Source organism: Chanos chanos, chromosome 7, assembly GCF_902362185.1.
Source record: "Chanos chanos chromosome 7, fChaCha1.1, whole genome shotgun sequence".
NCBI classification, from domain to species: Eukaryota; Metazoa; Chordata; class Actinopteri; order Gonorynchiformes; family Chanidae; genus Chanos; species Chanos chanos.
The window spans coordinates 31,016,776-31,032,921 of record NC_044501.1 but is presented as its reverse complement, the minus strand read 5'-3'; the positions used below and the strand labels follow the sequence as shown (position 1 = coordinate 31,032,921).

Sequence of the window (16,146 nt, the reverse complement as noted above, 5' to 3'; positions counted from 1 at the left end):
AACAAAACAATTCTGCCGGTCATTTCAGTGTACCTGCACAGCAGGTTAGCAAAAATCACCTTTTTTATCAAATTATTCTAAATGTTTCATCACAATTATACTTACAATGAACAAAATGATCTTTTTTCTACCTTCAAATGGTATACAGTTATAAATTGTAGGTTTTAAAGTAAATTAAGTTGCACCAAAATGCATTAATTCTGGTTTTTGTATCATTGTTCTAGCAGACTGATGATGACACAGAGAGGTATACAACTGTGAGATTCACTGAAAAAAATGAGAGAGGAAACAAAATGAAAAGAGAACAGAGAGATGAAGAAGTTTTCTGCTCTGGCCTGGTCTATTAAGAAGGAGGCTAACCCACTTCAAAAACAACTTCCTCTTGCATTGATGCACCTCTGCTGCTTTCATGCACACTTTACAAATACCACATGTTGGAGCTTGTCGAAGAGTACTCTCAGTCCATCGCAGGGCAGACACACAGACAAACACACACCGAATGGCAATTTAGTGTCTCCAATTCATCTAACCTGCACGTCTTTGGAGTGTGGGAAACCAGAGCTCCTGGAAGAAACCCAGACGCAGGGAGAACATGCAAGCTCTGGCCGTCTGGCTGGGAATCGGTCATGGGATCCCTTTGCTCTGAGGCGACAGTGCTACCCACTGCTCCACCGTGCCGCCCCAAGCTGGTTCAGTTTTTGTGAGAATCCCTTCTTTGTAACTGTAATTGCTCAGAAGTGTTCACCACTATCAACCACATTAATAAACTGAACATTTTTCATAATCTTGTGGTGGCCATGTTATTTGAATGCTAGATGGGTAGTGAGACCAGTTTTGGGCTGGCTGTCCTCACTTCCTGTCCTTACAACCAATCACATAACTTAACTAAGTGTGTCAAAGAAAAATATAGAACACATTTTATTTTCCACTGGGGCTCTCGTTTCACCTCTCGTCCCCACTGGAGCGTTATTTACCAGACCTCTGACACAACGGAGAGGACAGAGTTGCAGTGACCATGATTCGACTCTGTCTGTGTTTGCTCTGGCTCAGTAAAGTCTGTAAGTACAACCTACAGAAACAGACACACACACACACACACACACTGATGTGTGATTATTTATATCAATGTGTGTGCATATAAATATATCAGACAATAAAATACACAGAGAGAGAGATCACTGTAGAGATCACAGAGTTACAATGCGCATACACACACACACACACACACACACACACACACACACACAGCCAAAGCGTTCACACTGCCGTCTTGTGCACTGGCTCCATCTATAGGTCTCCCCAGGTCTTTTAAAACAGCCGGTTCCGGTTAACAATTAACCACTCATGGCAATTATGAGCACTGGGGAGGGCGGTAAACACACCCCAACACCACAGTCATAACATGTGTATATGTATGTATGTATATATATATATATATGCAGAAATACATTCTCAAGACCTTATATGTTTGTGTTTATATGGCATCTATGACACCAAAATATATGCAAAACCATGTATCCCTTCCCATGTCTCAGATGCAATGCAACTTGGTGAAATCTATCAGCCAGTTCATGTAAGGAGAGCTCAACTTGGGGACAGTGTGACGTTGCAGTGCTTTTACCCTTAGAAATACTTCCTTTTCGTCTGGTAAAGTTGGCAATCATTGGTAAGTGATTTGTAAGCTAATAAAAAAATTTCAACCTGTTGTTCTCATTTATCTACAAATTAATTATTTTTTTTTTTTTTTTTACAAAGGCCCTGTCTATGCCAACCCTTTTGAGGCTGCCATGGAACAACTAAAAGATCGGAATCATTCATAATGGTGAGCATCTAAGTCTTCCAAGGGTGTCCTTTGTCTCCTGTATTTTTTCTCACTTATATGAGAGAATCATGGACAATAGCTGAGAAATCCTGGGATCCCTTTTATCACAACTACACAATCTAAGCAATTTGATCTCAGCTCATGCACAAGCTTTCTGTTCATTCTGACACTAGTTTGTGGTAATGAAAGACCAGTTATCAACTTCAGTGCAAGACCTGCTGGCCTTTCCAAAGAAAATAACAGCTCAGAAATTCATTTGAATGTGCCAAAACTCATCAAATGGGACCACACAGTGTTACGGGATGTCTGTTCCCTGATTTTCATTGGGTGTGTAGTTTCCACTCATTTAGGAGCTTTGCTCTTTCTAAGACCTGTGTGCAGGTCTAGGATACTGAGCATAAAAACCATGATGGAACTATTTAACAGCTGAGTAAAATTAGCTCTACTCTATGGCACTGAAATCTGTCTAGTCACAAAAGACATTACAAACCTGTTCTGGATGTTTGTCCACAGATGCCTGTGCTCAATACCAGGAATTTGGGATACCAGGATTAGGAATGAATAACAATACAAGAAGAGATAATAATATAATATTCATCTAATTTAGAAAGAGGTCAATAGAAATGGATAGGTTGCACACTTAGGAAAAATCAAAATATTGTAACTGATGTTAAAGGAAAAACTGAGGAATGACCCACCAAAACACGTCAAAGATGAGCTGAGTAAGAAATGTGCTGCCTGGGTTTTGAGCTGGAAAAAAGTGATCTGTCCCACCCATGATCATAGACTGCGCCACACTGCAGACGAGAGAAGGAGTTTCACTTTCACTACAAAATGCACTGATACTCCTTGTCCAGTTGATGGTAGCATTGTATCATAGAACATGCGGTCATTCATTCATTCTTTCATCCAAAAAAACCAAAAACATCCCTTTGCATTGTTAGAGATGATACAAGTGTACGTGCCATTTGCCAATGACAGTCAAATATGATGAATCTGGAGAATGTTCACTCATAGAATGAAGATGTTTAATAATCAAAAGTGATACAGCTCCAGACAATTGTAGAAAGGTGTATAGTGAAACACTGCATAACTCACAAATTAATGTGTCATCTTGTAATGGTTTTGTGTAATATTGTATTGCTGAAGCTGGGCTTAATCCAGTGTCTGAGGTTTTTTTTGCGGAGCTAAGGGGAAATAAGAATATTACTTTCTCTCTTTCTTTCTTTCTTTTGAGTGATTCTCAGCTCTTTTCCATACACTATGAGTGCTCTGCTTTGTCTTTAGTTCAGGTGAATTGCTGTACATCCAGCCAATGGAAATGCTCGATCGCGCCTGGTTCTCTACTATAAAAAGGGCTGTAACATTCCCCCCAGGTTATGTTTGCTTCAGATGCTGTTATTTTCTTCTAGATTGTGTAAGTAATAAACCTCTTTAATAAACCTCTTAATTTTTTTTTCTTTAGCCAAGACACAGTAAGGGCAGTGATAGTGTGATACTGTCAAGTCATTTTAATGAACATTTTAATGATGTGGAATGCAGTCTAGTGGCATAGGAAACTCATGTGAGAACTGAGAAATTCCTATAGAGACATGCAGCAGATCCATCTTGATTGTCAGTGGCTTCTGTGAGGGAAATTTGGAGTCTCCTCGTGGAGAGTTGCAGACAAATCTTACAGACAACAAACTCCACATGTAATGAATCAATCTTTATTTCATGCAGCAACGGAGAAGAAGCACAGTTCTCACTGAGGTTAAGGAGTGTAGAGCCTCTCATACAGCGAGACAAACTTTCAAGGGTGTTCACTCCCTGAGTGGTACAGACACAGTTCACTCAGAGGCCTTGTCTTCTACATGATAAATGCTCTCTGTTCTAGGACACAGACACATTTTGCAGCATATAGTAATTAAGCAAGCACAGGTCTATTTAATATTAATACTTCATCATGACAATAATCATGAGACACATTTTTTCCTCTAAAAGTCATAAAGCAGAGCAATATTTTTTTGCCACACTTCTATGCTCATAAACCACTGGCAGACTACAGCCTTTAGTTCTTGACACGAGGTCGATAACAACGTTTTTAATGTGCTGATGAAGTTTGAGAAAGTGGATCCTTCCTGATATTTGCTCTTATGTGCAGACAGATGCTCTCCTCTCAGCATTCGCTCAGATGAAGCTGCTGAGCTTTTCCTGAGCCCTGCTCAGGCAGTCCATTAGGTTCTGCATGTCTTTGCCTTGTCTGCTAATATCGGACTCTTCCCAGAGGATCTCATCCACGTTTGCACCATCCACCAAACCCAGGATATCGCTACAGAGAAGTCAAGCTGACTCCTTTAGCATGAAGTAACAAATCAGCATTGGCACCTGGTCTGCCAGCCGCTGGACCACAATCTGAGAATGAATGAGGAGATAGGCATAACAGCACCATTCACAAGTACAGTCTTAATAGATTCACAGAGGGACTTCCAAAGGAGATTGTGAAATTTATGAACAGGTTTCACAGACAGTCATATATGCAAGTTTCTTATCTGGGCATTTCGGCAGATTTTGATGCCATGTTCACTAAACACCAAGTGGGTTACTCCAGTTTTTAAAATCTAATTAGTGTGAGAAATCTTATCTTGTGGATCAAAAAAAGAAAAAAGAAAACCAGCTAAAAGCCTACCGCATAATAGGCCTTTAGCATGTCAGGGTAACTGGTCCTGTTGTCACAGCCTTTCCCGTTGGTCTCTTGGGACTTTTCACCTTTTTCTTCTTCTACTTCTTCTTTTCCAACAAACAGTCTTCCAACTCCCACCACAGTGGTAGTCTCATTCAAGATTTTGAAGTAGGTGCTATCTTGGGTGAAGACAAGTTGTTCCATTTCCAGCTGCTCTTTGATTCTCTCCTCCACTTTGGCTTCCTGCTTTGACTGAATGTTTTCTATCTTGTTCTGAACATTTTTTGTGAAGAGGCAAAAATGGCAAATCATATCAACACAAGATACTTGTTCAAATGTTCCCAGGAAGAAATCTATTTTGATTGACACTTTCAGGTAATTACCTGAATGACACAGTGAAGGAAAGGGTAGTTTTGGAAACAGGTTTTGGATACATGAGTAAACTGTCTCTGGATGGTGTCTGTAGATTAATCACACGCACACAAACACACACGCGCGCATGCACACACACACACACAAATGCACGCACACACACACAGCTAAGAAATCAAGCTCTCAAACCAGGATCGCAGGAAAATCTACTTTGTGCAATTTTTGTAAAAAGAAAGAGAAACTGATGAATGTGTTAGTTGGGATTATGAGCAGTTACCTTTTATGATCTTCAGTGTGTCAATAGCTGGGCCTCTGAGTTCGATCACCAGTCTTTGCAAGACCATCTCAAATACACTGTAGTTGTAGAACCCTGGCAATTCCCTTCCTCTGTATTTTTGGTCATACTCTCTATCCACATCCTGCACAGTCTTGCGAACTGGTTAGAAAAGTTGATGAACAAAAATATAACACTAACATTTGACCAAAAGAATAGAATGGGAGTTTTTGACCCACTTGTAGTTCTCCGTCTTATTTCCCTTCGACATTCTTGCATTGTTATCATTTGTATTCTGGCTGTATTGGGGGTCACTTTGAATAAAAGCATTTGCTGTATGAGTAAATGTAAATGTAAAAAAAGGAACAAAAACACCCAAAAAAACAATTTTGTCCAATTTGGGAAAACATTTATTGTAAATGTAAAAAAAGAAACAAAAAAACAGTTTCTCTTAGTATATGCCTAAGTATACTTACACAATGCTTTGGTTCCATCAAGATGATCCATCCACTTTTTAAACTCAGACCGCAGGAGAACAAACAGGTTTTCCTCAGTCACCATCTCTCCTGATGCTAGACGGTTGATCTTGTCATTGAACCTGGTTAAGGTCTAAGTGAAAAGGGTTGACCCAAAAAAAGGAAAGTTTTCAAACCGCTAAAGATCTTCTACTGAAGAAGCAGACTGAGATGATAAACTGTTATGAGGCAAAGCCAAAGCGTCATACACCAGTATAACTGTCTTGTGATGAGGGAAACACAACAGCAAATATAGAAAAGAATTTGTGGGTTTAAGATAAGGTGGAGATCACTTACGTCGATGAGGAAGACTTTCCTCTTTTTAGGGTCCAGAGGTGGACCAACCTCACACTGAGTAAGATCCCTTCTAAGGTCCCAGAGCGTCTTCTTAATCTGCTCTGAGAGCAGTGGCAGCGAGTTCTATCCAGAGAACAAAATTCATATGGTCAGAGCTGCGGAGCAAACTTTATAAATTCAGAAGAGCTAGTGTATGCATCTGAAATGACAATACCTAAGCGTTCTGTGTTTCGTGTTCAAATATTTCACTGACATTTTTATGCACATACGTAATTACACTGAAAGTGGATGGTGCTCTTACTGTAATACTCATTGTAATGCACATGATTTCCACAGTTAGAATCCATAGGGCATATACAGAGTAAAACTGCTTGATTTTCCTACAGCGAGTGTTGATAAGATATAGACACATTTGTCTCATAAGATATTTTCTCTGAATGTCCAGACTGAATCATTATTGCAATATAAATGATTTAAAATGGCTTGGATATAGTTTTCAGTTTCTATTCAAATGTTATGTTTCAAGTCTCCTTACTGATCTTGTTGCAGAACCAGGTGGTGGAAGAAGTGTTGCACTCACTTTAATGTGGTCTACCAGCTCTTGAGTTAGCTTGTTGGCAAGACATTGAGTAGTGGCTTTCTCTTCAAGCAACAGACTTCTGTCAGAAATAAATGTTGACATACATCTAATTACTCAAACAAATACAATGTGTCTCTTTTAATATTTTAAAAAAGACATATGCCATGGAAATTTGTTCTTTTGGAGTTACTTGAAGTATTCATGGTCCTTGAAGAATTCTCTCTCAGATTGCATGGCGTCGGTCAAAGTCATTTTGTCATCAATCTCCTTCTGCCCACGACATTTAACAATGATGTAACCCTTACTCAGAGGTATAACCTGATTGTGAACTATCTCCAAAATGTTCTTTTCTGTTCCCTTGTCTACCAGGTCTGGCTTGGTCAGAATAGCTGTTTGGACCAAAAAAGAAAACAACAACAACAGCAACAACAACAAAATCAAAAGTCAAGTCGTACAAAATGAAGTTTTACATATAGTTTTTTGTAAAATTTCATCGCTTTTTTAAAGCACTATATCAATACAGATGGCATTTTACTTTCTCCTAAGCTACCTGAAAAATGCATAAAAAGAACTTTTACCAAGAGTACGTTTGCCCTTAGGATCCACTTCTTGTGCCATTTTCAGTGCTTCCGTTGTCGCTATGTCAACGTTGCATGGAACAACTACCAAGATGATGGTTTCATTCTTTTCAGTGAATGACAAGATCAATTTTTTTATCTAAAATGACAGCATTAGCAGATAAGCAAGTTAGAAGTTCCACTTTCCTTTAATGACTGAACAAGTGTAGAGAATAAAAAGCTCAAAAAATACATAAATGAATGAGCAAGCTAATAAATGCATTCTCTGAAACTGACTTGGTCCCCAGTATCATCTGGTTGGCCTTTGACAGGCACCCTGGCAATTCCAGGCAAATCAATGAGTGTGAGGTCAGACACTTCTGGTGACATGATTTCCAAACTGATCAGTTCATTACAGATTCCAACACCTTCTCCTGCAAGCTCATTCTGAGCTGTTGAATTAAAGAGGAAAGCTACAGGTGAGTTGAGACATTATTTTTGAGAAAATTATGTTTTTTATGATGAGGGAGAGCTATGCTTTGGCGGACACAGATGCCATCTCAGAGGAATTACTGAAGGTATGTTTAGTACTTTGCACTCTGTGTATGCCTAGTAAGAGTGGCTGGCAGGCAGCGGTCTCTGAAGTTCACAGAGTGTGTTGCCTGTTCTTACTGTTGCTTTGTAAACAAAGAGAATAGCAAGAGATTAAGAGTTTAATTTACCAGTGTTCACTTTTTCCTCAATCAAAGATGGGTCAACAAATTTGATAGACTTGTCTCTGTAAGCTATGACAGCCTTCCAATGGATTCCACCCTTCAGTTTGCATAGTTTGAGTTCCAGTGGGCACCTGGTTACAATACCTGAGGATGGGGGAGTGCATAATACAGTTATTAAAATTCACTGACTGTTATTAGAATGTTTACTGCTGTGACTGCAGAGGTGCATTTGACTACAATGTAGGGCTGTGCAATTAACTGAATTTTATTTTCAATCACAATTTTGGCTTCCAATGATTATGAAAACAAGATAATCGAAATAAAACGATTATTGTACCGCATCATTTATTTAAATGTATATACAGTCATGTGTCGCATAACGTCTGGCCACATATTTGTCCATGGTCCCATAAGGTTAAAATAGTGTTCAGAAATCCCAATCGGAGAATGGGATGTAGCAGACGTAACCGGACGTGGCGAATGCAACAACTTCCCGTGCGCAGCAAGTATCTCATGTCTCTTGCATACAAAGTGATTGCGCTGCCAGGCGTATAATGATACATATATAACCTATAATACATGTCTTGATAGTCATAATAAGCGGCTGTGTCACTGGCTTGTGTATGTACTGAACTGTACTTTCTATCGTTATTTTAATGTGAACTTTCTGTAATTTAATGTATGACAGTGTACGCTTCGACTCATAGGCAGCAGCATCCAATCTCGTTTATTTTGCTATTCAGTTGAATTGTATTTATAGTTCAAGAAAATCCACTGTTAAAAAGGTTTTTTTTTTAAGTTCAATAAATGCGTGATGTTTTGAAAGTCAATGAGTAATCGTGTTAAATAATCATGATCTCAATGTTGACCTAAATAATCGTGATTATGTTTTTTGCCATAATCGAGCAACCCTACTACAATGTAACAGTGACTACATGCATACATAATTGCACTGTGCCTACCAATTATGCAAATGCACAAAGCCTTACTATGTAGGATTTTTAATGTAATTTGGGACCCAGTACTCTAATATTGTTGGATATTATTATCACACAAAAGTTTAACTACTAAAAGTAAAATGGCCTTTTTTTTTTAGATTTGTCTGACTTAAATTTGATCTTTGCATTATACATTTGCTAAGGCGAAATGAGGAGATTGTACTTAATCTGTTTGACATATATGAGAAGAGAAATGAGACAAAGCACCCTACCACTTCCTCTAGGTAGTGCCACCCCAGAAAGAGCTTCCAACACAGAGCTCTTCCCAGAACTCTGGTCTCCAATCACAGCTATAATTGGCAGATTCAACTCTCTCTCGACGCCGATCAGCCTCAGTGAATCGATCAGATCAATGTATGGACGCACTTTTTCATCCAAGTGACTAAGGAACACTCCCTCCATTTTTCTTTTAAAAGCAAAAACAGTTAATAGGAAATCACAATTCTGGGTTTCTCAATTTAACATGACAAATAACAAGGTCTACACTGAGCCTTCCACCAATTTTTTATATGTACAGTGGATATAAAAAGTCTACACACCCCTGTTAAAATGGTAGGTTTTTGTGATGTAAAAAAATGAAACCAAGATAAATTGTGTCAGAACCTTTTCTACCATTACTGTGGAAATCATCCATTCATTCATTTTCTAAGCCGCTTATCCTAATTAGGGTCACGAGTAGTGCTGTAGTCCATCCCAGTGCTCATTGGGCAAAAGGCGGGGAAATACCCTGAACAGGTCACCAGTCCATCACAGGGCAGACACACAGAAAAACACACTCACACACACATTCACACCTAGGGGAATTTAGCATCTCCAATTCGCCTGACTTGCATGTCTTTGGACTGTGGGAGGAAACCAGAGCTCCCAGAGGAAACCCACGCAGACATGTGGAGAACATGCAAACTCCTATTGTGAAATTGCAACCTATAAATTAAAGTGAAAAACAATAATAATGATTTTGGGGGGAAAAAATTAGAAATTTGTCTCAATTCTGATGACTTGTTTACTGAATCGTGTAGTGAAATAGATCTGATAGTTCCTCTGTGGTCTTTGTTGTTTGATGAACAGGTCTTCCCACTTACATTGTTTGGCCCTATGTTGGGCCTCCGTGACCACATGGGCCTTATACCTCCTTTCCTTTACCTTTTTGCCATTTCTATAGACTGAATATGAAAATCATCTTCATGATCACAAATTCTCTTGGGACTTTTGTTTGTTCCAACTTACAATGCCAATAAATTCCACACTAAGGGGGATTTCTTATATTATATTCTATTATCTATTAAATTTTATCGGATTTTACATCCTATGACATGGTATAATCAAAATGCATCACAAATAGTGACAATGTCTTCAGATTCAGGGACCTCTGAGAAACCTTCCTGTACCCCCTTCAAACCAAAATTTATATTTTTCCCAGTGAGCAATAACACCTGCTTGACAGCTTTCACAGTTTTCTAGTTAGTTTTCTAATTAGATCGATCTGATCTTTGAACAAGATTTTTCTACTCACTCCAATTTAACTAAAAAGCAGAATGAAGCATTACAATGAAGAACTGATTATGAAACTTGGAGACAAAGGCAGTTGTAATGTCGTTTGGACCAGATAAAAATATGTGGCTGCAGCCCAAGCCAACTAAGTGATAGCAGTTTCTACATACGCCTAACCACTAATCCTTTGGACACAATGAAAAAAGAGTTGAAGGAGCTTCTCATCAAAGCTAAAACTTATAAATGGATTACTAATAAGGAGTTTGAATATCTATGTCCTACTGACCTGTGTTTAGCAACCTTCTACATGTTTCCCAAGATACATAAAGATCCACATAATCCATGAAGCCGCCCCATAATCAGTGGTATTGGCATGTCTTCTGAGCCACTTTCAAAGTTTACTGATTTTTTTGTCAACCCTTATGTTTCTATGCTCCCATTTTTTGTACAGGATACTACAGACATGCTAAAGAAGTTAATTGCTCTGAAAAATATTGGAGATGCTTCATTCGCAACCATGGATGTCAAGTGTCTTTATACAAATATTGACCATACAGAAGGGCTTAAGGCCATTGAACGTTACCTTATGTCTAGACAAGGGGATTGCATGGCACCTAATGAATTTATGTTACAACTTACTGGGTGGACACTTAAAACATAATGTATTTTGCTTTGAAGATAGTCTATAGAGACAAACCAGGGGAAAAGCAATGGGGACCTGTTTTAACCCTACTTTGCATGTTTATTTTTGGGATTTTGGAAGGAGAAATTTATATATGATATCTGATAAGTCTAATCCCTTTCTCGAAAATGTAATCTTTTACAGCCGCTATATAGATGGTGTCTTTTTTTGCTTCAAGGGCACAGGGCACTCCTTGACTTCCACACATGTCAATTCTGTTATCTTGAACATAAGAGTGACTCTGCAATACAGTAAAAAGGAAATCTTTTCTAGATCTGGTGATCAGCAAAGAAGATAATGGAAATTTACATTCATCCATCTTCAGGAAAACCGCAGACTGCAATATACCTCTAAGACCTGTCAATTTCCATCCACCACCTTATCAGTAACATCGCTTATAGACAGTTTCTCTGCCTCAAGAGAATTTGTGATCATGAAGATGATTTTCATACTCAGTCTATAGAAATGGCAAGGAGTTTAAGGAAAGGAGGTATAAAGCCCATGTGGTCACAAAGGCCCTACATAGAGCCAAGCAATGTAAGAGAGAAGACCTGTTCATCAAACAACAAAGACCACAGAGGAACTATCAGATCTATTTCACCACCTGATTCAGTAAACAAGCTATCAGAATTATAGACATAATCATGGGCAGCTGTGGTCTAAAGGGTAGTGAACCGGGCTTGTGACTGGAGGGTTGCCGGTTAGATTCCCAGGCCCCACGGCACTTAACCCCAATGCTCCACTGTGTTCACTACTGGTGTGTTGGAGGACAAATTCACTACTTGCTGTTCACAGTGTGTGTGTGCAATCATTGAAACTTAACTAACTTAAACTTAAGAAACTGGGAGTGACCCCTCCCCTAAGAGATGTCCTCTGTGAGGCACCCTTGTTCTAGTTCATAGCCACCTCACAGCCCCAATGAGAAACCGGTGGCTCCAAAGGCCAAAAGGAAAGATGTGGTAAATGTAATCACTGTGAAAACACTTTCTTGTCAAGAGTTACTCGAAAGAAAGAAAACCTTTTTATTCGTTTTTCCCCTTAAATTCACCCCTTGTCAAGAGCAACACTTTCACTGATGCATTTTCAAACAGATCTTTCATGATGAATTCGTTTGCTAATTGCAATACAACCTTTGTGGTCTATAGACTTGAGTGTGAAAGTGGATACACAAATGGAGCAGATGTTGGCAGAACCAAACGAAGATTCAAGGATAGCATGGCAGAACATAAAAATGCCATATATCCCAGGAACCCGGCTGACCCCATGGCTGTCCATTTCCAGCGGACAGGACACCCTACCCCCTTGTCTTTGAATCTGATGGCGAGAGAGGTGGTCCCTAAGTCCACAAGGGAGGAGGACCGACTCAGATCTCTCCTTCAATGGGAGATCTCACCTCATGACCAAGCTCTCTGTTCATGCTGACACCAGCTTGTGGTAATGAAAGTCCAGCTATCAGCATCAATGCAAGACCTGCTGGCCTTTCCAAAGAAAATAACAGCTCAGAAATTCTTTTGACAAAATGTGTCAAAACTCATCAATTGAATGGGACAACACAGTGTAAGGGCATATCCCTTCCCTGTGTAGTTTCCACAAATTGAGGAGCTTTGCACTTTCTAAGACCTGTGTGCAGGTCTAAGATACAGAGACTAAAGACCATGATGGAGCTATTTAACAGCAGAGTAAAATTAGCTCTACTCTATGGCACTGAAATCTGTCTAATCACAAAAGACATTACAAACCTGTTCTGGATGTTTGTCCACAGATGCCTGTGCTCAATACCAGGAATTTGGAATATCAGGATTAGGAATGCAGAACTCCAAGAGATAATAATGCAATATTCATCTAATTAAGAAAGAGGTAAATAGAAATGGATTAGGTTGCACACTTAGGAAAAATCAAAATATTGTAACTAATGTGGGAAAATAAAAGAAAAAGTGAAGAATGACCCACCAAAACACCTAGAAGATGAGCTGAGTAAGAAATGTGCTGCCTGGGTTTTGAGCTGGAAAAAAGTGATTTGTCCCACCCATGATCATAGACTGCGCCACACTGCAGACGAGAGAAGGAGTTTCACTTTCACTACAAAATGCACTGATACTCCTTGTCCAGTTGATGGTAGCATTGTAGTATAGTAGATGTGGTCATTCTTTCTTTCTTTCTTTCTTTCTTTCTTTCATTAAAAAACAAAACAAAACAAAAACAAAAACAAAAACACTGCAGACAACACGCTGAGACCCTTTGCATTGTTAAAGAGAGATGACATGAGTGTAGACGCCACTGGCCAATGACAGTCAAATATGATGAGTCCGGAGAATGTTCACTCATAGAATGAAGATGTTTAATAATCAAAAGTGATACTGCTCCGGTCAAGTAAAGAAAGAACTGTTTAGTGAAACATTGCATGACTCACAAATTAATGTGTCATCTTGTATAGGGTTTGTGTAATGTTATGATATATTATCGAAGCTGAGCTCAGTCCAGTATTTGAAAACAAATAAATAAATAATATATATATATATATATTCAAATCATCTTTGTGAATTTAAGAGGAAAAAAGAATAAGAAGGTTTTCTTTCTTTCTTTTGAGTAACTCTTGGTTCATTTCCATACACTATGAGTGCTCTGCTTTGTCTTTAGTTCAGCTGAATTGCTGTGCATCCAGCCAATTGAAATGCTTGATCACGCCTGGTTCTCTACTATAAAAAGGGCTGTAACATTTCCCCCAGGTTATGCTTGCCTCAGATGTAGTGAGGAAACAATGAACAGTATCTATTTCATCTTCTTATTCTCCTCTAGACTGTGTGAGTACACATACTTTTTCATTTGTCCATTTTATATAACAGTTCACATAAGACTTAATGTGCTTAGGTTATTAGTGCACATGGATGTGGATATTAAATATTTAAGAAGCACCTCAGCACGTTTGATATGAAAATAGTGTCACTCTCGCTGATATAAAAACTATCAACCCTTTTTCAGAATTTTTGTTTGTTTGTTTGTTTTTTGCAGACGCAGACAGATTTGTTGTGGATGTAATTCAAAAGGATCATGTGAAAACTGCTGAGGTTGGGCAAGATGTGAAATTAAATTGTTATTTCTCAAATAATCAAATATCTAATGTAGCATGGTTCAAACAGACTGTTGGACAAAAACCTATCCCCATTGCCTCGTCGTACCATCGCTCACAAACTGCTCAGTTTTTCAATGGCTTTGATAAAAGTAAACGCTTCAATGTATCAAGAGGTCTCAACAGTTTTGACCTGCATATCTTCAGGGCCGAACCATCAGACTCAGGGACGTATTACTGTGTTATCACATTCCTTTACGAGCAAACATTTGGAGAGGGCACCATTTTAATTGTTGAAGGTAAGCAATTTTGTTCTTGGTTTTTACCACTTTTACTATACAAAGACAATTGGAGGGAGCTCAAAAACAGATAGTGTCTGTGGAAAAGGTTGTGATATATACCACTTCACTGTTTGGAACATTCTAGAATGCATGTGAGGTGTAATATTGTTTTTGTGCTTACAAATAATGCAGTTAGTGTGTTTTGTTTTGTTTCATTTCATTTATTCTGGCACAGCTTCTTGCTCTCTAAGTTTTCACTAGTACTAAGTTTTCTTTTTCAACAGTCTGTGATATGTGGTAGTTTCTATTATCTACTGATAGGTAAATGATGGTTTCTGTATCATCAAACTGAATTTTGAGATATTTGTAATGGTGTCATGATTTTATGCCAATGAAAAGCTTTAGTTAATGTTGACAATACAATAATCAGTGCTGATAATAAATTAACAAATTCTCATCAGTTTTCCTTTACCACACACTTCTACATCAGTTGTATTTGTCACTGTATTGACTATTCATTGGATTCTTAGTCTAATCACAGTCTAAAATGCCTTTGTAAACCTCCATTTGTTGTGGATTTGAAAAATAAAGTGCTGACATGGAGATTGTGTATTGTCATATATTGTTGTGTTCATGAAATTAAAGCTAAAAATCTATTATTTACTTTGAATCTCTGTACAAGGTGCAAAATCCAGCGACAGTGCTATTCAGCAGCTGCCCATCTCCACTTTCCTTCAAACGGGAGAGAACGTTAATCTACAGTGCACAGTGCCAGCTGAGATCTGTGCAGGAGAACACAGTGTTTACTGGTTCAGACAAGGTTCAGGAGAATCCCATCCAGGAATCATTTACACCCGTGAAAACAGGAGTGATCAGTGTGAGAAGAGGTCTGAGGCTGGTTCTCCTACACAGAGCTGTGTCTATCACCTCCCCAAGAGGAACATCAGTTCTTCTGATGCTGGAACTTATTACTGTGCTGTTGCCACATGTGGACAGATATTGTATGGGAATGGAACACAACTACTCTTTCAAGGTAAGATGTCAATATTAAGCCTCCATTCTTTATTTGAAATATCGTTGAATAAAAACATCTGAAATATGTCCCAAAATATTGTTTCAATGTTCTTTATGAATATTTCTCCTCAGTTCTACATAATGTACAAACAACAAATTCAATTCATTAAGATAAATTCATTTCATTAACGTTTCCAAATTTTAGATGATTCAAGGAGTCTGAATACACATCGAGATCTGCTTGTGTACAGCCTGGCAGGTGGACTAATCATAAACATGACAATCACTCTCATCCTCTGTGTTCAGCTAAGGCTTAGACGTCATGACGACTGCAGAGGTAAAGACATTATTTGTGATCATGGCAACATATAACATTATGACATGAACGTTCTAGAAGCATCTTCCACTCCACATGAAAGGCCTCTTGAATCCCTAATAATGTACATAAGCATTTCTTACATGTTTCATGATGTTTAGCTTGAAACACCATGTCCATTAAGAGCTGTCTTAGAATTTCACTCTCTGATTTTGCAATATTTTGCTGTTCTTCAAATGAAATGAAATCTATTGGATTAAATGCTCTCATGTCTTGAACTGACAAAAAAATGAAAAAAAAAGCAAATAATGAAACTTTTCCTACCAGGAGACAAACAACAAAATAATTCTGTTGGTCATTACAGCGTATCTGGACAACAGGTTAGCAAAAATCATCATTTTTTTTTTCAAATTATTCTAGATGTTTCATGATAATTATGCTTAAAATGAACAAAATTATCTTTTTTTGGTCTTTAAATGGTTTTTAAACAGTAAACAATTAC

At 38.3% G+C, this 16,146-nt stretch overlaps 1 protein-coding gene and 1 pseudogene across 1 annotated transcript; one reads left to right on the top strand and one right to left on the bottom strand.

The window, feature by feature from the left end:
* Positions 1 to 3,991: 3,991 nt before the first annotated feature.
* On the bottom strand, positions 3,992 to 9,947 carry LOC115816215 (interferon-induced GTP-binding protein Mx2-like; annotated as a pseudogene).
* A 2,234-nt stretch (positions 9,948 to 12,181) lies between these two features.
* LOC115816213 (immunoglobulin alpha-2 heavy chain-like) lies at positions 12,182 to 15,645 on the top strand. The gene is made up of 4 exons (XM_030779180.1): positions 12,182 to 12,377; positions 13,976 to 14,332; positions 14,997 to 15,347; positions 15,635 to 15,645. The coding sequence occupies exons 1-4, from the start codon at positions 12,182 to 12,184 to the stop codon at positions 15,643 to 15,645; spliced, it is 915 nt and encodes a 304-aa protein (XP_030635040.1).
* The last annotated feature ends 501 nt before the right edge of the window (positions 15,646 to 16,146 follow it).